The sequence below is a fragment of the Onychomys torridus genome, chromosome 17, assembly GCF_903995425.1.
Source record: "Onychomys torridus chromosome 17, mOncTor1.1, whole genome shotgun sequence".
In the NCBI taxonomy this organism is placed as follows: Eukaryota; Metazoa; Chordata; class Mammalia; order Rodentia; family Cricetidae; genus Onychomys; species Onychomys torridus.
Genome location: NC_050459.1, coordinates 25369919 through 25393169, shown reverse-complemented (window position 1 = coordinate 25393169; position 23251 = coordinate 25369919). Strand labels below are relative to the sequence as shown.

At 42.9% G+C, this 23251-nt stretch overlaps 2 protein-coding genes across 3 annotated transcripts; one reads left to right on the top strand and one right to left on the bottom strand.

Annotated features, from left to right (window-relative positions):
- Positions 1–4630: 4630 nt before the first annotated feature.
- Positions 4631–13816, top strand: Mak16 (MAK16 homolog). Its single transcript, XM_036166334.1, has 10 exons — positions 4631–4731; positions 6835–6884; positions 6962–7071; positions 7154–7218; positions 7398–7549; positions 8442–8496; positions 9961–10035; positions 11724–11834; positions 12160–12225; positions 12399–13816. Exons 1-10 carry the CDS (start codon positions 4717–4719, stop codon positions 12594–12596), a joined length of 897 nt encoding a protein of 298 aa, XP_036022227.1. The 5' UTR covers positions 4631–4716; the 3' UTR covers positions 12597–13816.
- Positions 13070–23192, bottom strand: Tti2 (TELO2 interacting protein 2). 2 transcript variants are annotated; one of them, XM_036166333.1, is made up of 7 exons: positions 22139–23192; positions 20089–20275; positions 19342–19434; positions 17830–18017; positions 17609–17752; positions 14240–14402; positions 13070–13242 (listed from the first exon to the last, which is right to left on the bottom strand). In XM_036166333.1, exons 1-7 carry the CDS (start codon positions 22789–22791, stop codon positions 13141–13143), a joined length of 1530 nt encoding a protein of 509 aa, XP_036022226.1. In that variant the 5' UTR covers positions 22792–23192; the 3' UTR covers positions 13070–13140. The 2 variants fall into 2 exon arrangements, with proteins under 2 accessions (XP_036022226.1, XP_036022225.1); XM_036166332.1 differs by lacking the exon at positions 13070–13242 and having other exon boundaries at positions 13859–14402.
- Between the last annotated feature and the right edge of the window lie 59 nt (positions 23193–23251).

Here is a 23251-nt window from a genome sequence, read left to right as displayed (position 1 = left end):
TAGTGACTCTTCTGTTGCTGTGCTAAAACACCATGGCCAAAGCAACTTATAGAGAAAAGAATTTCTTTGGGGCTCATGGTTCTACAGAGTTTAGAGCCTATGACGGTGGGCAGAAGCAGCAGGAGGCAGGGATATGGCTGGAGCAGAAGCTGAGAGCCGAGGGCTCACATCTTGAGTCACAACAGGAAGCAGAGAGGTTTCCTTGGGAATGGTATGTGGCCTTTGACACCTCAGAACCTGCCCCTCCCCACTTCCCAGTTAGACCCCCATTTCTCTTCATGGCACCTGTGTCCTACCATCCCTCCCCCCAAACTGTCAGTATCCCATTTACTTTCCTAGTTTCTGATGTGACACAAGGTTATATATGTTGTGGAATAATCTTTTTGTACACTGTGAAGATTGGTTTAATGAAAAGCTAAATGGCCAATAGCTAGGCAGGATTTTTGGGTCAGAGAAAACACTAGGAAGAAGAAGGCAGAGTCATCAGCCAGATGGAGAGGGAACAAGACATGCAGGAGGACAAGTAAATGCCATGAGTCATGTGGCAACACATAGAGGAATAGAAATGGGTTAATTTAAGTTGTAGGAGCTAGTGGGACAAGCCTAAGCTACAGGGCGAGTTTTCATAGTAAATAATAAGTCTCCGTGTCATTATTAGGGAGCCAACGGTCCTGATGAAAAAGTCGGACTGCATATATATTCACATCTAAAGATTCAGAGCTAGGATTCACAATTAAGAGAGAACAGGCAGTGTTTGTCTTTCTGAGTCTGGGTTACCACACCCAGTATAACATTTTCTAGTCCATTTACCTGCAAAATTCATGATTTCATTTTTCTTTACAACTAACTGAATAGGATTCTGTTGTGTATATGTACCAAATTGTCTGTTCACCAACTGAAGGACATTTAGGTTGCTTCCATTTCTAGCTATATAAATAGAGCAGCAATGAACATGACTATGCAAGTATATGTGGAGTAGGATGCACAAGCATCCTGTGGCTATGAGAAGCAGTACTATAGCTGAGACATATGGTGGATTTCATGTCAGCGTTTTGAGACTTCTCGACACGGATTTCCAGAGTGGCTACACAAGTTTTTACTCTCATCAACCGTGCAGGAGGGCTCATCTTTTTCCTGAGTTTAAAAAGCCAAGGCCAAGATGTATTCACAGCAAAATTCTATCAGGTCTTGAAAAAGAACTACAACCAATGCTTCACAAGTTATTCCACAAAACAGAAATCAGAAGACCGCTTCCAAACACCATTTATGAAGCCAATACCCAAACCAAACAAAGATACAACAACAGCAAAAAGAGAACTACAGGCCAATATCCTTGATGAACAAAGACACAAAAATTCTCAACTAAATATTTGTAAAACAAATACAGGCATACGATATAAAGATAACTTACTATGATTGATCAGCTTGGCTTTATCTCTGAGATGCAGTGATTGTGGTCAATATATGCAAATTGATAAGGGTATTAAATCATATAAATGGACTTAAAGACAAAAATCAAAGGATGATCTCAATGGAAACGGAAAAGTTTCCATATTTCAGAAAACCCAACATATCTTCATGATAAAGGTTCTAGAGATAATAGAACAAGAGAGAATATACCTCTAAAGGCTATACATGACAATCCTATAGTCAACATCATCCTATGTGTAGAAAAATTCAAGGCAATTCTATTGAAATCAGAAACAAAATAGAGATACCTACTGTCTCCGTACCTGTTCAATATAGACTCAAAACCTTAGCTAGAGCATAAAACAAGGGAAAAAAAATAATCAGGACACAAGTAGGAAAATAAGTGAAAATACCTCTATGTATAGACAATACTGTTCTATGTAGGAGACCTAAGGACTACACAAGAATCCCCTAGAACTAAATAAGACATTCAGCAAATTAGCAGAATACGAAATCATCCTGAAGAACTCAACAGCCTTTCTATAAACCAACAACAAATATACTGAGGAGAAAATGAGGGAAACAGCCCCCTTCACAATAGCACCAGTAATAAAATAAAATACTGGGGCTGGAGAGATGGCTCAGAGGTTAAGAGCACTGGCTGTTTTTCCAGAGGTCCTGAGTTCAATTCCCAGCAGCCACATAATGGTTCACAACCACCTGTAATGAGATCTGGTGCCCTCTTCTGGCCTGCAGGGATGAAGGCAGAACATAGTGTGCATAATAAAAATAAATACATGAATGAATGAATAAAATAAAACACCTCATAGTAAATCTAACCAAGGAGGGGAGGAACCTCTGTGATGAAAACTTTAAAACTGAGAAAGGAAATCCAGAAAGACACTAAGTGATAGAGGAACCTCTCATGCTCATGGGCTACTAGAATATTAGAAAAAATGACCATCCTACCAAAAGCAATGTATGGCTCAAATATAGTCTTAATAAAAATCCCCATGGTAGTCTTCACAGAAGTAGAAAACCAATCATAAATCCATATGGTGAAAGACCCCCGGAGAGGTCTCCCCTCAGGAGAGACCCCCGGCTCAAGGAGCACGCAGCGACCACGGATCAGATGCAACAGCACGAGGTTTATTTAAACACAGGTACCTGGGGCAACCAAGTCTCTCGGAAAACTTGCGCGCCTCTGGGTTGGTAAGATGGGTTTTTATAGCAAGAAGCGCAGGAAAGCATTAGTCAAAGGGTTCTGATTGGATAATTTAAACAAGGCGCGAATGGTTACAAAGCTCTGATTGGACAATTCAAGTGAGGCGCGAATAGTCAAAGGGTTCTAATTGGACAAAGCTCTGATTGGACAATTCAAAGTGAGGCGCGAATAGTCAAAGGGTTCTAATTGGACAAAGCTCTGATTGGACAATTCAAAGTGAGGCGCGAATAGTCAAAGGGTTCTAATTGGACAAAGCTCTGATTGGACAATTCAAAGTGAGGCGCGAATAGTCAAAGGGTTCTAATTGGACAAAGCTCTGATTGGACAATTCAAAGTGAGGCGCGAATAGTCAAAGGGTTCTAATTGGACAAAGCTCTGATTGGACAATTCAAAGTGAGGCGCGAATAGTCAAAGGGTTCTAATTGGACAAAGCTCTGTCAAAGTGAGGCGCGAATAGTCAAAGGGTTCTAATTGGACAAAGCTCTGATTGGACAATTCAAAGTGAGGCGCGAATATATAAGCATAAATCAAATGGGGCGTGGATTCAGGCTCAGGGCGGTTTGTGGGTTTCCTTGGTAACCAGATATGTGTGTCGACTCAACCCCTATCTAGAATTCCAGCTGCTCTGGTTGCCTTCTAGCTGAATTCCTTTGTTCCCCTACGTGCCTCACAAGCTAGGGGGTTTGCACAACAGGGCAATGCTTATCGGCTATCTGGGCTGCGGTGGGGCCATTCTATTTCCTGGAACTGTCTTTTGTTCCCTTATAAGCTTTGCAAACATAGCATTCCTATAGGGGTGCCGGGGGTCTTTCAATGGAAACACAAAATTGCCTGGATAGCCCAGGCAATCTTAAGCAAACAAGAATAATGGGGCAGGCATTAACATATCTTATTTAAAATATCATATTTATTTATTTATTTATCTATCTATCATCTATCTATCTATTTATTTATTTATTGTTGTAGGTATGGGACACATGCAAGCCTCAGTGGTTTTGTGTACATAGTGGGGGATGGGGAAGGACAACCTGTAGGAGTTAATTCTCTCCATTACATGGGGATCAAATTCAGGTCATCAAAGGTGATGACAAGCACTTTTACCCACTGAGTCCAGTGGTGAGAGTCTCATCACCAGCTGGTTCAAGTAAGCAGCCCCGTTAAGAAATCCCATGTAAGCTGGGTGTGGTGGCACATGTCTTTAATCCCAGCAGTTGGGAGGCAGAGGCAGGTGAATCTCTGTAAGTTCGAGGCCAGCCTGGTCTACAGAGCGAGATCCGGGACAGCCAAGGCTACACAGAGAAACCCTGCCTTAAAAGCAAAACAAAACAATCTCATGTGTCAGGGAGCTGCAGTCAGGTTCTTAGGCCTGAGGAAAAACCATGGCTGTGGCTCACAAAAATGTGGGCCCAGCACAAGGACTTAAGACAAACCATTAATAAAGGAGACCTCATGAAACTGAAAACTTCTATGTGGCAAAGAGCGCAATCTCCTCTGGGAGAAGCAAAGCAGATTGAGGGTCACTTGCACACAGGTTTTCTTGTTTGTTTGCCTTTAAAGCAGATGTACAGTGTGCATTTCACAGTGAGGATGGAGATGTTAGAAGCTGCAGCAGGATGGTGAAAGAGCTTCAGGCCTTACAGGCTAGCGGCCGCTGCCCAGAAGGGGGACAGCGTGAGCATTAAGTCCCCGCGCGTGCACCATGGACGGTCGGGAGCGCGCCTTCAATGAGGACCAATGAGTCTCGCTATTCAGAGCTTGAGGCGAGCCCACATGAGCAGCCAACGTGGCTTGTCCCCGAAGAAGACGCTAGGCGCGAGCGCTCCAAACACAATGCACGACACACGCGCGCCGCTGCCTGTGTCCCCATAGCAAAGGACGCGGGAGGCGAGCACGCCGAGAACAAGACAAGCGCTAGGGCGCGGGAGCGCGCACGCTCAGCCATTAGGCGACGTCACGGGCTCCCGCGCGATTGAGACTTTCTCGCGATAGGTCAGGCCAGGCTCTCCGGAAGTGAGTCCCCGGAAGGAGCATGTCTGCTCTCCCGGTCCTGCCTGAACGCGGCGTGCTGACCCGCCGGCACCATGCAGTCGGACGATGTGAGTTCCCTCCTGTTGCTCTGGAGCCCCGGGGTTTGTGAGGGCCGTTTCGCTCATTCAGGACTCAGGTCCGCAGACTTAGATGGCCCGCTCGTCTCCTGTTTTCTCGGATTGCGAGTCTTCCAGGACCCCGGTTTTCAAAAGTGGGTGCCCAGGCGAGTTTAATCTCAGCGCCCCACTGCGGTTAAAAGGCCGGGACACCCCAACCTCAGCCCACCGGATCGACTTATTTAGTCCCTGGCAGTAAAGGCCCTTGTGCCGTTGCCAGCGGAATGGCAGTTGTCCCGGGACTTGGAAGGCGGGAGAGGTGCGAAGTTTAAAACTCATGTGTAAGGGTCCTGCTCATCCATGAGCGTTCCTTTTGCGGTCTACTTTCTCTGTGTTAGGCTTTTCTTTACCTTCCTCTGCTGTCTTGAGTCGTAATTTGGGAAGTATCCTACGTTCGTCTGTTTACAGGGGTTGTAAATACTTATCAGGTCCAGCAGTGTGTAGGCACGGCGGTAATTACTGAGGATTTGGTTGTTAGTCAGGCAAAAAACAAAAACAAAAAAGCAAAAAAACTGCTTTCATAAGCACTCTGGAGATGGAGAATAAGCAGACGAGACGTTGCATGGTAAATGGTACCACGAAAGAGGAGTAATGGAGAAGAGTGGGGAGGAGAGACCACGGCAGATATGGCCAGTCAGACATTTGAATAAAGACCAAAACATTGGGAATGAGCTGGCCACTGAAGGAGGGTAGGAATGGTAAAGGTACAAAGATTGGAGATGGGAAAGATGGAATATAGAGGGCACCGATGGGACTTGTCATGGAACTTGTTACAGAATCGAGAGGGTGAGAGAGGACTGATGAATTTGATTTGCATAGAGATTCCAAGTGGGCAGCTGGATGCACAGACAAATCTGGTTCTTAGGAAAGAAGTCTGACGTTTAAAAGCCAATAGCTTGAATGGTATCCTCACTTTCCCATTTCAGTTTTTGTTTCCTACCTCCCCCATCAGACACCCTTGTTAAATCTCCAATATATGTTTTATTCTTTGACCCTTCTTCATTTTTTCCTTTAATTGCTCTAGAGCCTCAGATCCTCAAGGCAGTCCATCCAAAGACTTCTTTGCTCTCATACATCGCTCTTAAATTGACTGCAAACTTGTTGATGTATCATTTATATACGTTCCCCTAATTAAATATAATGCTTGAAGGACTGTACTTCAACCAACAAACACTTGAGTGTTTATGAGGTTGGGGCTTGGAGCTGTCATTGCTTTTGCCTTAGAATAAAGAACACACTAACTAGTGAGAGATGGTAAAAGGTAAAGCTGTGGTAGGTATATCTAGTATCTAGTATTGTGCAGCCTTTGACAATGGATAATGAACATGTAAAAAGAAAAAGTACAAGGTATATGTGATATGACTTTTTTTTGGGTTTTTCGAGACAGGGTTTCTCCGTGTAGTTTTGGTACCTGTCCTGGATCTTGCTCTGTAAACCAGGCTAGCCTTGAACTCACAGAGATCTACCTGGCTCTGTCTCCCAAGTGCTGGGATTAAAGGAGTGCACCACCGCCGCCCAGTGTGCTATGGCTCATTTTAATACTATTATACACTGGGTCATACTATAGATGGTAGAATGTGTGTATATTCTGGGAAAATAGTTGCCAACTATTATTGAAATTCTGTTGCTAAGTAATAAGCCCTGTAGACCAAGCTGGTCTTGAACTTACAGAGCTCCACCTGCCTCTGCCTCCCAAGTGTGTCACCACCACCAGGATATATTTAATTTTTTTTTTTGTTTTGTTTTTTGTTTTTTGTTTTTTGGGTTTTTTTTAGAGGACTATGTTACTGTGTAAAGGAAACGAGTCAGGCCTATTAAAAGAATACTTCTTTTCATTCCCTAAAGACTCTTTCCTCACTGAAGCACTATGCTAACATGGTTCGCATCATCTTTTTGTTTGTATTTTGGTGGTGCTGGAGACTAAACTGAGGGCTTTGCGCATTCTGGAAAAAATTCCACCAGTGAGCACCATTGCAGCCTGGAGAACGTTGTCTCTTTTTATATTAAACAGCATCTTTGGGGCCAGAGCAAAAGGGCTTTCACTTTGTCTTGCAGGTTATCTGGAATACCCTAGGAAACAGGCAATTTTGCTCTTTCAAAATAAGGTGAGTATGTTGTAGCCTAGACTGAAATGCATTCAGTGGCCCCCTTGGTTGTAAACATTTCTCTCCTTGCATCCTAGAACCAAGACTCAGGGCTTTTGCAGAAATGAGTACAGTCTGACGGGGCTGTGCAATCGGTCTTCGTGTCCTCTGGCAAACAGTCAGTATGCCACCATTAAAGAAGAGAAAGGTAGGAAAACTACACAGCGTTTACACAAGCTTCTTCCTGGTTTCTCTGTAAATAATAACACGGCTGTTGAACTTGTCCTTAGGACAGTGCTACCTGTATATGAAGGTTATAGAACGAGCAGCTTTCCCTCGGCGTCTCTGGGAGCGGGTAAGACTCATTGAGAAAACCCAGTGGCCCTTGGTCAACAGCAAGAATTCCACAAGCTTCCCTCTTGGCTGGGCCATCTCTATACTTTGAACCTGTCTTCATTATGCCCTATGGGTACTGACAATGAAGACCTAACATGATTTACCTTTTCCCCTCATGGTTCCCTTTTCTGTTCACAGGTCCGACTTAGTAAAAACTACGAGAAAGCACTGGAACAGATAGATGAAAATTTAATTTATTGGCCCCGCTTTATCCGACACAAATGCAAGCAGAGGTTTACCAAGATAACCCAGTACCTGATTCGAATTAGAAAACTTACCCTGAAGCGACGGTAAGGACCAGGTTCATTCCTTTATTCATGTTCAGTCTATTGCCATTTCCTAGACCATATCACAAACAGAACATGTGGTTATCCTGCCTACCTGGAAATTGTTCAAAATGAAGTGAAATGAAAGCTTTCAAAATGCTCTAAAAATGTGATGAACAGGAGTATGAACCACACTCTGGGGTAAAGATGATGTGAGATCCACACTCACAGAACTAATAGAATAACTTCTGAAGGAGTGTGAGATGAAGGCCTTTTCATTGAGATTAGCAGAGAATCTCAAAAATCATGTGAACCTTTTTCAGAAAATTCTTTTTTTCTTAGTTCATCGAAGCAGTAATCTTAATGTAATGAACCTAAAGAAAACAGATATAACCACATTAAAATACATGTTCAAATATCTAACTTTTATGGCTTCTCTTGGTGGCACATGCCTTTAATCACAGCACTCTGGAGGCAGGGGCAAGTTGATCTCTGAGGTCGAGGACAGCCAGGGCTACACAGAGAGACCCTGTCTCCAAAAACAAAAACAAAATGATCTTTTGGTAGAGGGTTAAGGCAACATCACACCCTGTAGTCCAAGCTGACCCTAGAACTTAACGTGTATCTTCCAACTCAGTGATCCTTCTGCCTCACACCCTTAATACTAAGCTACTGATGTGAGCCGCTACCTGGGCTCCTAACTTTTTCATACAGTGTGTGTGTTCATGCACATATGCACATGCAGACCACACCTAGAGCCTCGCTTGTGCTGGGCAGATCTTCTGTCATTGAGCTATACTAGCAGCCTGAATATCTAGAAACTTATATCCTATTTTGCTATATGGTATGGAGCTTAGCCACATAATCTTTAAAGTGAACTTTAATTTTCTAATATAATGTACTTGATTTTTGCTAGGAAGAAACTTGTTCCTTTGAGTAAGAAGGTTGAACGAAGGGAAAAAAGAAGAGAGGTAACATTGTTATATTTACATAGCTTCTATATTTTTATGTTAGAAAGGAGTGGGGTGCTTGGGATTCATAATATTGAGTCACTAATTGGGGGTGTAGTTTATCTTCAGGGACACGATCTCTCTCTTTCATATCTTCAGATTATGATTTTCAGTGAAGGCTAAAAATAGATACTCTGGGGTCTTTGGATATAATGGAAAACAACGAAAAAGTAAAGGGTGGTGATGGTGATATGCATGGAGAGGGCAGTCAGGGTAGTCCGTCTGTCCTCGCTGATCTTCAGAGTTGAGCTGAACTTCCATAGTCTTCAAGAGGTATACTTCAGAGTCAGCTGTTCCTGACAAGTTTAGTTTTCATTCATGCTTAGGATTCATATTTCTCTCACATTGCCTCCCTTTGTCCTTTTAAGAACACCTTCAGTCATCTTTGGTACTTGTATTCCCAATGATCACATGGAGTTTTATATCTCTTAATCTATCATCTGATTGCTGTCCAAGACAGCATCTTACTATGTGACCTAAACTAGCCTTACATGATTCTCCTTCCTCAGCATCCCAGGGTACTGGAATTACAGGTGTGTATCACCACACACAGCTTATGTGATTGGAGACTCCATTGCAAATTCTTAATTCTCCACTTATTATGTCCCCATTATTTTTCAAATCCAGCTAGTGAGTTTCCATATTCCCTAATTATCAAACAGGTGTTCTTGCAATCATTTCAGAGTAAGTTGCACATTTTCCATGTGAATTCAGAGGCCTCTTCACCAAAAGTATTTTCTGACACTTTTTTTTTTTTAATCTATCCACTTATGTATGTATTTATTGTGTATACAGTGCACACATCATGGCATAGCATGCATGTGGAAGTCAGAGGACAGCCTTGGGTGATCGTCTTCGGGCTCCTCTTCCTATTTGTTTGAGAGATCTTTTATTGGCCCAAACTCTGTAAGCCAGGATCTTTCCCACAAGTCTCCAGAGGTCCATCTATCTCTTCTTCCTTTCTTGCTATTGGCGTAATTACTGGTGTGCCACCATGCCTGGCTTTCTGTGTGGGTTCTGGGAGTCCAAACTCAGGTCTTTCTATTTGCAGGTCAAGCACTTTACCAACTTAACCATCTCCCCCAACCCCTCTTAAATGTATGTAAGCATGTATGTGTAGTCTGTCTATCAGGAGCTTGTTAGAAATTCAGAGTGATATTGCTAAAGCCATAGGAATTAGTTTCACTTTATTTATTTGTTGCATTTATGCAAATTACAGAAGAGAATTCTTTAATTGAAAGGTTCCCAAGAGGCTTTGAGAGGGAAAGAAGAAATGTGTCTGGCCAGAGAAGCAAAAGCTTCACTAATGGAAGCAAATAGGAAGTAACCATACTACGTCATATTGTTACTAAAAATCGGTAATTATGTTTGTACAGGCTAGAAAATGAGTCCTAATGAAGTAATGGATTTGCTCTTTTCTTACAGGAAAAAGCATTAATAGCTGCCCAGCTGGACAATGCCATTGAAAAGGAATTACTGGAAAGACTGAAACAAGATACGGTGAGAGAGCTAGTAGTGTTGGGGACAAGTGTTTTCTTTAGTAGCGTTGGGGACAAGTGTTTTATAAGGTGTACTAACATGCTAGGAAATACAGAAAATGCATTTATTTGTTTGTTTGGTTTGTTGGTTTTTCGAGACAGGGTTTATCTATATAACAGCCCTGGCTGTTCTAGAACTTGCTTTGTAGACCAAACTGGCCTTGAACTCACAGAGATCCGCCTGCCTCTGCCTCCTAAGTGCTGGGATTAAAGGCGTGCACCACCACTGCCTGGCTAATGCATTTATTTTTAAACATGTCACAAATAGCCTTCCTGCCCCAATTTGTCCATGAGATGAAGCAAATTCACATAGGCCCGTCTTCCTGGTGAGACTTTTTCCATTTGTCCTTATTTCCAGTTGACACTTCCAAGCTCAACAGTTCTGTGTAAAAACATCATAAAATTCATAGCGTTTTTTTCTCCCTGTCCATGCACCATGTTCAGGGACAGACCTGACTCCAGGCAGCGAAGACTAAAAAGATAGGCGAAAGCTGGGATTGGATGGACTGGGCTCTTGGATGAGAAACCTAAGCACCTGGGAAGCTCAGCATGTTTACTATATAGAGTTGAACAGGGAGGCAGGCTATGGCACACAGCTGAACAATGGAATGGGGCTGTTACATGCAGGTAAATAAGGAGGCAGGCTATGGTACACAGCTGGAGCAAGGAGACGGGTTTCGCTAAATCTTAGGAGAAGCAGTCTCTCATGGGGCTTCTTCAGACCAGACATGTTGGGGGAGGCAGAGCTGTATAGAGTAGTGGACCTTCTCTGCACACACTGTCAGCAGACATGGGGGAGGCAGAGCTGTATAGAGTAGTGGACCTTCTCTGCACACACTGTCAGCATTTGCACTCAGAGCAGAGCACAGCTTTGCCCTCCCGTGAGCCTCACCCTGGGGAGAAAGCTGCCATTCTTCCATGGGGCTGAGGCTCGGGGTCCTTGGCATGGCTGTGCCCATGTCATCAGCAAACATTCACTCACTTTGGCACCTCCTCATCTCCCTGTAGTTTTATTTTGTTGTTTTGAGACTGTACCTCATTATATCCCAGATGTTTCCTGATAGCCTCAGATTCACTATGTAACAAGAAAAAGTTTAAATTCTTGATCCTCCTGCCTCCATCCTGCCACATGTTGGATTATAGGTGTCCGTCATCATGCTGGTGTGTATGATGTTGGGGATTGAACCCAGGAATTTGTATGTGCTAAACAAGTACTCTGCCAACCAAGTTCCATCCTCAGTCCCAATGCCTAGCGTTTCTGCTTCTATGTGTTACTCTAATCTTTTGAGTTCTTTAAAATTAGTTTAGCTTTTTGGCTAAGATCAGTATCACTTAGAAAGATGGAAAGGTGATTAAAACATGTTATTTCCTTCTAAGTAAAATTAGGTTTGTCCCAATGTGTGTGGTTTCATAAACTAATAACTTTGAAATGACTTGGTTCTCTTCTCCATAGAAGCTATCTATTTACTATCAACCATCGATTGTTAAATGTCATAAACATACTGTACCTAGGTTGGAAAACTAGAGAAGTATTGTTCATCACAGTTTTCTTATTTAGTCCCTGATGATGAATAATAAAGCTTGTAGGGTAAGAGGAACTTTGAAAAATGTAATACTCAAGAATAGTTAAAGGCACTGTTTGTTTTTCAGTATGGCGACATTTACAACTTCCCCATCCATGCCTTCGACAAGGCCCTAGAGAAACAGGAAGCAGAGAGTGACTCTGAAGATGAAGAAATGGATGATGAGGAAGATGAAGAGGTGAGTATGGCTTGTTTTGTTTTGAAAGGCAGTAATCTTTAGGGTGACACATTTTCATGTAAGTCAGAGGCAGCATTATTTACACCTCCCTTTTATATCATGTGATCATTAATTTTGGTTTAGCAGAGCTCAGCCAATAAACTATACATTGACTTTTACACCCTTAATTTTTCTTTTAATTTATAAACATTAAACTTGAGAGTAATCGATTTTTGCTAGCTGGATATGTAGGTAGACTCTGCTTCACTTATTATAAAAGAGGTAAAATTAGATGTCTAAACTGGATCTTCATTGTTTTTTCCTAACCTGATAACTTTTATTTTAGGATGTGGGAAAAAGAGAGTTTGTAGAAGATAATGAGGTAGATGAGAGTGACCTGAGTGATTTTGAGGTGAGCTCTGTGGGATAAAAAATGTCTTGTGGCCTGCAGTAAAGGAGGGGAAGCAGGGAGGATCTGCACGCATGCGCAGATGTGTTCTGTGGTCTGTTGTGAACTGGCTGAACAAAGCAAAGAGTGTGGAGAAACTGCACTTTCCCTGGCTGACTTCTGTCTCCACATATTAGGATATGGACAAACTGAATGCTGGCAGCGATGAAGAACAGGATGATGAATCCGCCAGTGAAGAAGAAGAAGAAAAGGCCCTTAAGGCCAGACACAAAGGCAAAGCACCCTTGAAAGGACCTTTGCGGAAAAAACGGGCCTATGTGGAAATAGAGTATGAGCAGGAGACAGAGCCCATGACTAAAGCCAAAACCACATGAGTTCCCTTTATCTTTTATCCTGGAAAGTAGACACTTCCAACTGTTCTTTAGTGCTATGTTTCATACTGTATTTATATTGTTAATATTTATGTCACTTCAGCAGAGCAAAAATCTGGAGTGAATGGAGAAAAGCCTCATATTGTAAAGAGTATTTTTATAACATATGTGCTGTAACAGCTTGAGCCTGAGGAGCCTAACAGATGAGTTCCTGGAACTAGAATGGCATTGTGGCTATAAATCTTCCTAAATTACAAGTGCTAATTCTCCCCTCCCAATTTTTACTTAGAAATGTGTTTCTTCATCCTTTTTGGTTTTTCAGCACAGAGCCCCTCTGTGTATCCTGGGCTGTCCTCGAACTCTCTGTAGACCAGGCTGGCCTCATGAGTGCTGGGATTAAAGGCACGTGCCATGAGTGCCTGGCTTCAGTTTTTTGTTCAGTTTCTCTTATAAGGACAGACTGAACGAAACAAAAGTTCCAATTTAAAATGTTTAATATAAAAATAGACTTTTCCATAACACCATCCATATGATCTGGTTACTCATCTTAAGTGTCATTGCAGGGGACATCTGCAGAGTTCTGCACTTTCCTGATGCAGCTCACCACTGTGCTGTCTTCACAGGATAGGGCAATTTTAGCCAGAAGACCCTGAAACATGAAACCAAACAGGCATTATTAATTTTTGTAAAACCTATTTCCCTGTTGTCTTTTCTTTTCACACACTCAAAAAATAAGCGTGCAGGGCACTGGGAGAGAGTGCTGCCATTAGAACAGGTGTTACTTAAAAACTTAAAAGTAGCCCACTGGCTCTGAAGAGCCTCCTTCATTCTAGCCAGAACAACTCAAGGTGGACCTCTGGCTTGAGGAAAACTGCACAAACAAGGGGCTGCAATGAAATGTTTGAATGAGCTGAAAAACAAACCATATTCCCTTTTGCGGCATGAGTTTCTTCTCATATTCCTTTAAACTTTAGAGATTTCTAACTGTGGTAAAAATGAGAAATTAGTCCTTTAATTACATGTAAATAAATGTACTTATAGATACCATAAACTACAATCTTCAGAATTCTGTGGAGTATGAAACTGAAGGAAGAATTTCCTGCTGGTAAATTAAGTATTTGGAAACTGGGGAGATAGCTCAGTGGGATGAGCATGAAGGCCTAAGTTCAGTCCCATGTTTAAAGCCCACGCTTGTCATCAGTGGGCACATCAAGTAACCTCAGTATTAAAAAAAAAAAAAAACCAAGCAGATCCTTGGGGCCCACCAGCCAACCAAGCCTGCTTGAAGAGTTCCATGTCAGTGAGAGCATGTCTGAAAGAAAAAGTGGGGAATTCAGTCTACAACAGAACATGGGGGTGTCTTTCTAGCCCGGTAGGTGTCATGTCCAGCTTAGAACTTAAATTTTATAAGATCTTGGTGGCTTGGCTTGTTCCTATCCTAATATGTCAGTAACATCTGATCCTCTAAATGGCTATGAATAGCATCCAACAAACAGTCCAAGACCAGAGGGTACAGAGGTGCGGGCCTAACACCCTCCATGTTGATGTCCAAACCTGGCTGGCCATACAAGTAGCCAATGACAACCACTGGGGTTACCTAGGAACAACGAGGCCAACTGAAACCTACTTGCAGATTCTTGCCTTACCTTCACCTGCCCCTGAGAACAGTGGTCCAGGAGAATCAGGCAGTCTGTGGCTTCCTGGAGCAGGGCACTCTTCGTGGCCTCAGTTGTGAGGCTTGTGTCCCTTGCTACATCACATATCAGTTTCAGGAGCGCCTTCAGCAAGACTACAACTCTGCAGGAAATTCTGGAATCAGGAAGAAAAACTTCATATTCCAAACTGGAAGGTTAAACTTGGATAAGTCTTGGTCCAGACATGGGAAAACTGAAGTCTAATGATGTTTGCTTTCGCAACACTGCAAACAGGCCAAAGACAAGACTGCAGATTGTTATAGCCTCAAAGTTACTTTCTACAGCACCCAGCCTGTGTACACACACTGACTTGCTGAAGAACACTTTGTACCAGTCAGGACGCAGGCAGGTCTCTGAGTTTCTGAGCAGCCAGGGCCACAGCTAGGCCCTGTCTCAAACAAACAAAAATACCAGAAAACTCAACTTGATTTCCTGCCAATGCTTGATTCTGTTCAAGGAAAACTTCCCTATTATGTATGGACTGAGAATAAGGTAAGCCAAGATCTCTCCTGTGTAATGCCCTGTAATTTAGACCTGAGATGAGACAGCCCACAGTTATTTAACTTAATGCCTGGACATTAAAGTGAGGCTGCAGGTATTAGCTTGTGCTTATAATCCCAACACTTAGAACATGGGAGGATCTAGAACTTGAGCTTTACTACAGCAACCCTGCCTTAGAGAAATAAGGATCACTGGTAGTGCTTAAGTGGCAATACAAACTTTCAGTCACTGGCCACTGTGGTGATATTTTGTTGTACTCTAATAAAATTTGCCTGAAGTATCAAAAGACATAGCCAGCCACTAGAGGTCAGGCAGTGGTGGCACACGCCTTTTAATCCTATCACTTGGGAGGCAGAGATTGTCTGGATCTTTGTGAGTTCAAAGCCACCCTGGACTACAGGAGACTAATCCAGTAAAAGAAATAGAGCCATGCAGTGGTGGCACACACCTTTAATTCCAGGACTTGAGATCTCATGCCTTTGCTAGCAGTATTTGGAAAGCACACAAGCTATTAAAGCCAGCACTAAGAAGGTTGAGACAGGAAATGATATGGCTGGGTGGAGAAAGGCATATAAGGAGACAGGAACTGAAGCCTTTTGGCTGAGGACTCAGAGACATTCAGTCAGAGAATTTGTGGAGTTGGTGAGGTGAGAAGTGGATGTGGCTTATTTCATCTTATCTTCCAGCATTTACCTCAATATCTGCTCTGGGTTTTTATTATAAGACCATTGAAGGGGCTGGAGAGATGGCTCAGAGGTTAAGAGCGCCGACTGCTCTTCCAGAGGTCCTGAGTTCAATTCCCAGCAACCACATAGTGGCTCACAACCATCTGTAATGAGATCTGGTGCCCTCTTCTGGCCTGCATGCTGTATACATAATAAAGCTTTAAAAAAAAAAAAAAGAAGTAAAATTCTTTTTAAAAAAAGACCATTTAGGATTTATGCAACAGGCCACTCGCTTGCTCTTAAGTCCAGCCTATTCTATTATTAACTGCTTTTCTCTAAGTCTTCATCCTTTTGGTGAATGGACACAAGTACTGGTTTCAGGATATTCTGACTACGTCATACCACTATGTTACAGGCTTTAATTTGGTAAGTTTTATAAACTAAACTTTAACGAAAGGTGGGAAATAACATGTACTGTGGGGGAAAAATATATAAACAAACCATAATTCTGCAAAAAAAAAAAAAATTTCCATTTCTTATCTCAAAACTGTTCAGTGTTTTCCCTATGGCGTGTATTTCTCTAAGTATTCAGTACAGTCTATGTGTTCACCACTTCCCACGCTCTGCCTCTACAGAGATACACATCCCCTACCCCAGCCTCCCTGTATTTCTTCACTTCCCTTCTCCTTTACCCTTTAAAGGCCCAGGAGAGAATGAGTTTGATTCAATTTCATTTATCCATCTATTCATTCTCTAAATACTTATGTACCTAATAACAGGTACTGAGTGCTTCAGGAGTAATAACAGATGTAGTTTAGTGGGGGACAAGATGGTAGGTGAAGAAATGCAGCATAGTTACAAATGGGACTAAGACTGTCACTGGGGAAGTTTCTTGACTCTGGTACATTTATAAGAAAGAAAACACACTCTTAAACAGACTAAGTTGGGGCTCTGGATTTTTGTGGCTAAATTAACCCTTCCATTCATGCAAAAAGCCGTTAGGTGACTAGACAGTTCAGGTTCTAGTTTACCCCTGACACCTTCAAGCCACATATGAGATGCCTTCTAATAAGCATATCCCAAGTTAGCAATCCAGTCACTGCTCTGCAAATGGTGACAGATGTGCCTTGAAGCACTCCACTTTTCAATTAGACTGAGGGCCTGTAGGATGAACACAGTTCAACATGCCTATTGAAACACTTCTCTAAGTAGGCCTTTTGGGGAGGAGCGGTGATAAGAATCAAAACCCTTGTGTATAATAGGCAAGTGCGTGCGCCACCCTTCACATCTACACATCAGCCCTAAATAGCCCTTAGTATTTTGATATAAATTATAATTACAATCTGGACAGACCATCTGTGTAGTGTGTTGAATGAGAATGACCCCATAGGCTCATATATGTGAATACTTTGTGCCAGCTGGTGGAACTGTTTGGAAAAAGTTAGGAGGTGTGGCACTAGGGGTGGGCTTTCAAGTTTTAAAAGTCCATGCCATTTCTAGTTGGCTCTTCCTTCACCCTCCGTGTCTCAAGATGTGAGTTCTGAGCTACAGCCCCACAGCCATAGCCAGGCTGCCCTCTGTGATGGTCATGGACTCTGACCCTCTGAAACTACAAGCCCCAAATAAACTTTCTTCTGTAAACTGCCTTGGTCATGGCATCTTACCACAGCAATAGAAAAGTAAGACAACCTTCAAGGTTTCCCAACTTATGTGGCCATAGAATTGTTTGTTGTTGGTTTGTGTGTGGGTTTTTTGTTTATTTTGTTTTTTGTCTTTTTGAGAAAGGGTCTCTCTGTAGCCCAGGGTGACCCGAAACTCATTATATAGATTAGTTGGCCTCAAACCTACAGAGGTCTGCCTGCCTCTTCCTCCTGAGTGCTGGAATTAAAAGGTTGTGCCACAGTGCCCAGCCTTTGAACTTTTAAGGAACAGAAGTGATTTAACTGTGTCAGAACTTAGAACTACTGGCTGATAAAAGCAGTTCAAATAAGAGTTTCAAATATGAGTATCAGAAGTAGCTGTAAACCTAGAAATGAGGACAGTGAAAAAGATTCAGATACACTGAATGTCCAGAATATTTTACCCAGACAAGTTCTAAAGAGAAAGTCAACCTAAGCATGCCCTTTTAGCACATCTGTCAGCTTGGATGCTATACCTGGGCCAAGTATACTGCATGACAAGTTTCAGGGTTTCCAAGATCTTCAACCTGGTTTCTTCTTCTGGTCCATCATAAACCTCCAGATATCCAATGATAACTTGCTCCAGCCTCTTCAAGTGCCGGACAGTTAGGATCCCCAGCCTAAAAATAAAGAGAAAATGTGGTGATAAGAAGTTGAACATGGCGTATATGACAAGAGCAGAAGCCCAGGCGCTCACTTCTTCACAAAAGCTGGCAGGTTTCTGGCATAAGTCCTCCGTAAGAGAAGGCGATGCTCTGGCTCCATGTGGGTGAGGATCAGCTGTAGTACCTCATGACAGTGTGTAGTGGCTCGAGCTGCATCTCCCTTCCAGTGCAGAGCTTTCTCTAGGACAGGGAATAAATCCAGGAGGCACAGCAGCACAGCCTAGGAGGAAAGAATGAAAAGAAACCATAGTTCACTCATTTGCATTCATAACATTTCTGACTTTTCTAAGATCCTCATTAATCTACTGTCCCTATGATATGTCACAGAATTCTAAAAGATACCTGTAACTAAAGTACAAGGTACATATTACTGCAAATTTTCAAACTTCCTCTCCAGAACTGCTCTTCACTCATCTGTGAAATGGAAAGATTGGTGAGCTCAGGCCTTCCTTAACCCAGGGATCTAGGTCTAGTGTCCCTTAGACTCAGTGACACATGATAGTTATGGGCACTTTACATCAATCTGCTCCATGGAATCTAAGAAGATCCAAACCTCTTTATCTGAAGTGATGGTTTCTAGGCTTTCCCTTTTAGCACTCTGGGGAACTCAGGCTTTTCTAGCTGTCTGACGTTTTAAACAATCTCCTTTCTCCACCATGTTAATAATTGTTGCATCTGAGAGTAACTGGATTCTCAGTACCCAAGACATTAGAGGTAGAGACAGCACAAAACAGAAGCCTGGGCCAGTGCAGGCCCCAGGCCAGCCTGGGCTAGAATCAGACTTGTCACAAAAAACAAAAGCAACAGGTTGAGGAGGCTCAGCACAGGGCACTTCCCTTGCATGTGTGAGGACTGGGATTCAATGCCAGCACAAAGGAAAACAAGATGTCTCCACTTTCTATAGCTTGTTTCCTGTCTTTGGTTTTCTTCTCCTCCTAAGAAACTACATTTTACCCTTCATAAACATTATCCCGTCAGTCCCACGGTCTCCTAAAGCCACCCTCAACCTCGCTAGTTGCCTGTTGCTGCTGGCCACACATTACACCTCTTGTAATATATAGCTATTGCTGGATTGCACATACACAGAGATATGTGTGTACGGTTATGTATTTATATAGAAGTCTTCCAAAGGGTTCCAAGGCAGAAATACTCTGAGTCACTTATTCTTGGAACCTCCCATAGACACATAATAGGTATCAGGTGATGGCTGTTGGCTGGGAGAATGACACTAAAGTCTCTACACACAAGAGGTTTCAAATACACGTGTTGACATGGAGCAGCAGAGGAGAAGAACATTTAACTTAATAAAAACAGACCTACCCCCAAGCGGCATATGGTTAACACTCATGAAGATAAAACCTGGGCCGCTCTGAGGATGCTCAGGAGAGTGGATGCCCACTTAACACTGAGATGCTCTCTAGTAGGCAGCAGCTCTCAGGTGCCTCATTTTCCAAGGCGAAAACAGCTCTAAACTGCTCCTGCTTACATAATACTACCCTCTACTCCTGCCAGAACCCGACAGTTAGGAGTATATCTTACAGTACCTGAATGAGGTCATGCTCTGGCATGTACAAATGATTAAAAAGAGCATGGTAGAGGACCTGGGCTCTGTTGTACTGCAGCAAATCAGCAGCTGGCTGTAAACACACAAATTATCCAGTTAAAAGTTTCTCAAGAGTGGCAAAATATAATAAGTTAGATATGGGCATATGGAGAGTCAGTAAACCACTATCTACTTCTGCGTGCATTTTAAGAGCTCCATAACACAAAAGTCCCCTTCAGTGACACTTTGCACATTTTGGTATGGTTACTTTTGAGTTCTGATTTTTTTTTTCTTCAGAGCTAAGGATCGAACCCAGAGCCTTGTGCTTGCTAGGCAAGCACTCTACCACTGAGCTAAATCCCCAACCCTGATTTATTTTTTTTAAACTTCAGACTACATGTTAATTTCTATAAGTATGTTTTGGTTTTGCTTTTGTTTCTTTTTATAATGAAGCATGATCCTATCTCTTCTAAAATTACCCTTTTATTTATTATAATACCAATGAGATATTATTTCTACCAGGTTGGGAGAGAAAGATACATATATTATATATGTATATATGCGTACATATATATACACAGATAACATAATATGTGGAGAAAAATATAAATAAGTGAATTAAATGAAAACATGAAAAGGAAGCTACTTATAAGACATAAACATAGAGCAATAATATATCAGAAATGAAGAGCAGCCATGAGTAACTCATTCTGCCCAATCAGTACAGGCCAGAGCTGAGGCTACTTACCACATTAATCACAATATGATGGAGGCACTGGACACCCAGGATTTTATTCTCAGTCTGATAATCATCTGAGATGAGCAAAGATGGAGGAAGTATCTTTTCCAGATGCTGGCTCAGCCAGGGCTGAGTGACTTGTTGCAGAGTCCATGAGAAAACATGTTTGACAGCAGGATTATCCTTCCAGGTTTCCCTGCAAGGACACATGAAACCACACTAAGTAAAATAACATGGCATTAGCAAAGAAAACTAGTTAAGCTTAATAAGAGGTTTTTTGTTTGTTTTTTATCTTCAACAGATTTATACATATATGTATATGCATATACCTATATGTGTATATATGTATGTATATATCTTTATATAACTTATTTTTTCAAATACATTTTGATTTGAATTGAATTAATTTATATAACTTACACTATATACACTTAACAATTGCCCAAACTCCGGGTAATAGAAGCATTTTCAATAAGTAGCAGCCATTCACAACTACAGCTAAGTAAAAGACCTGTGGGGTCAATGGTGGTCATGTTGGTGGATGATATGAAATGTGCTGAGAAAGGAGAGGAGAGTAAAGGTATCTTACCACTACAGTGTCAAAGCAATAAACAAATCAGTACATGAGCACCAACTTATAGTTTATAAAAGGAGTTTACACATCTGACTCAACCTCCTCAAAATAGTAACTGTATAATAGGTATATCACCTTTAATTACAAATAATAAAACAAGATCCATGGAAGCTACCTCACCTAGTCCTACCCGAAACAATACAAAGAAACACTAAACTGCACAGTGATGCACCTCTGTAACCTAAGCATTGAGGAAACTGAGGCAGGAGATCTCCCAAGGTTGAGGCCAACATGGCTACATAGGGTGCTCAAGACAGCTTATAAAGTAAGCACGCCTTTAAAAAAGAAAGACAGACAGACAGACAGACAGAGGCACTAGTTTGAAAGCCTTTTAGCTCCAAGATTATTTTGTCTCATCATATTCTGGTGCCAGAGGCCTGGGGATCTAGCTCAGTTGGTAAGGTGCTTGCCTAGCATGCACAAAGCCCTGGCTCAATCCAATGGTGAGGCATGCCTGTGGGGCACATGTGCAATTTCAGTACTTGCCTGTAAGCCCAGCACCTGGACGAAGGATCAGAAATCCAGGGCCATCATCCCTGGTTCCATGAAAACCTACCTGAAGGGGCTAGAGAGATTGCTCCGAGGTCAAGAGCATCTGCTGCTCTTCCAAAGGACCCATACTTAGATCTCAGCAACTCTATCAGGTGGCTCACAATCATCTGTAAGTCCAGCTCCAGGGGATCAGACACTTCTGGCCTCCTCAGACACCTGCACTCTTATGCAGACACACACCTATACATAATTAAAAATAATACCCCCCCCCCCAAACAAAAACAAAACAAAAAAATCCTGCCTGGATGGAACAGGTGTGACGGCACACACAGAAATTAGAGGTAGACCAATCTCTGTTAGTTCCATGCTGATCTAGTCTGCATAAGAGTTTTGGGGTGGCCAAGGCTACATAGTGAGACCCTATCTCAAAAATAAATAAATAAACAAAATTAAAACCTGGCTCAAAACAAAACCAAACACTAAAAGCAGCAAGTCAAAACCCACAGCAAGTACTGTAACTAATATAAATCCAATTCAATTTATAATAAAGTTTTCATTATTTTATTGCAATTATTACTTCCATATATAATAATCACCCTAATCTAAAAATTAAGAGTTATTAGAGTTAGAGGTCCCAATAATTAAATTCAAGCCGAAAGACTGGGTCATTTCCAAATACCCATGGGTACTAAGCATAAGATACTTGATTCCATATAAATGGGACACAATTTCCATGGCTATTATCAGAATTTCCAATTTCCAGAGGAAGTCGTTCGGTGCAGAAAACGGAGTTTGAAGACTTCGGATCTAATCTCGAATTTGCTTCTATCTGGTTATCTTATTTCGAGCAAGTCACAACCGCTCTGGTCCTTGAGAGATAGAATATGCCAACATCCTTATCTGCCAGGTCAGAGCGAGAAGTGCAGTACTCACTTATTCAAACGGGGTTTAAGAAGCCCCAAGACCACAGCAAAGCTGCCTCGATCGTCTTCATTTTCTCCGCACAGGAATCCTGCCACGGAACTGCACTCAGTCACTCGAAGCAGTAAGGACAGCACCTCATCGGCCACACGCTGAGATCTCGGACTGGTCCACGGCTGCTTCCATCTGTGTGTGGTGGCAAAAACATACATGGGTCCCGCCAAGTGGCGGAGGCCTGTCTTCCACGCGGGGCAGGCGGGAGAACGCTTAGCAGTCTCAACCTTCCCCAAGAGCCGAAGAAATAACAACCCAACTTCGGTTGCTTTCTCAGCCACTCCGGAATGCCCATCGAGGCCTCCATCTGCCTTCTCCTTGGGTGGGGCTGCGAACTTCTCCAGGGCTTTCGCCACCTGTCCCAGGATCTCGGGCATGCCCCGGAGCGACTCGCCACTCCTACCCGCCTCAAAGAACCTGTCACTCTCGGCGGCATCTATTAAAGCACTCAGGTCTTTAAGAACGGCATGTCTTGCGTTGCCCGATCCGGACTCCTGGCGGCTAAGACCGTGCAGCGTCTTGGAGAAGGCATGCTCGAGGGAAGCGGGAGACCCCTCTGCGGCCGGGGAGGAGCCGTCCGGTGGTTTCTCCTCAGCGCTGTCAAGCTGCATTCCTGATCGCACCCGGGTGGGTGGGTGGGTGGGCTGCGTTCCCCGCGGCGACGGAGACCAAAACGGGGAGGGGTCTGGAGTCTCAGAGGGAAGATCTCCCCGGGGCTGGGAGTCAGTGAACAGAACTCAAACCACGTCCGGTGGAAAAGGCGAGCTGTTTTGAGACCGGGATCCAGTGGGACCCGGTTAAGTGGGTGTCAAAGGGGGCCTTGAGACGGTGAGAGCCTCAAACTCCTAACACGTGAAGGAACTGATCTTTCTGAAGACTCAAGAACAACGACAACAATAACAACAACAAGTAAGTTTTAAAGATAAACGACTGAGCCGTGACGCCAACAAGGTTCCCGGTACCTACAGCTTGTCCCGTAGAGCCTCTGTATCCAGCAACTTCCGGCCCCAGGTAACACTGTTGCCGTAAAGTGCTAAACTAACTTCCGCCAGGGGAGCCGCAACGCTTACG

What these genes read in the sequence shown, in the direction of transcription:
- Mak16 (XM_036166334.1), top strand. An exon ending in GAAGGGAAAAAAGAAGAGAG is followed by an intron (nt 8,497 to 9,960) that starts GTAACATTGTTA and finishes CTTTTCTTACAG; the next exon opens with GAAAAAGCATTAATAGCTGC. An exon ending in ATGATGAGGAAGATGAAGAG is followed by an intron (nt 11,835 to 12,159) that starts GTGAGTATGGCT and finishes CTTTTATTTTAG; the next exon opens with GATGTGGGAAAAAGAGAGTT.
- Tti2 (XM_036166332.1), bottom strand. Translation starts at nt 22,791, where the DNA reads ATGCAGCTTGACAGCGCTGAGGAGAAACCACCGGACGGCTCCTCCCCG. An exon ending in CTTAAACCCCGTTTGAATAA is followed by an intron (nt 20,276 to 22,138) that starts GTGAGTACTGCA and finishes GTGTCCTTGCAG; the next exon opens with GGAAACCTGGAAGGATAATC. An exon ending in CAGAGCATGACCTCATTCAG is followed by an intron (nt 18,018 to 19,341) that starts GTACTGTAAGAT and finishes CTTTCCTCCTAG; the next exon opens with GCTGTGCTGCTGTGCCTCCT.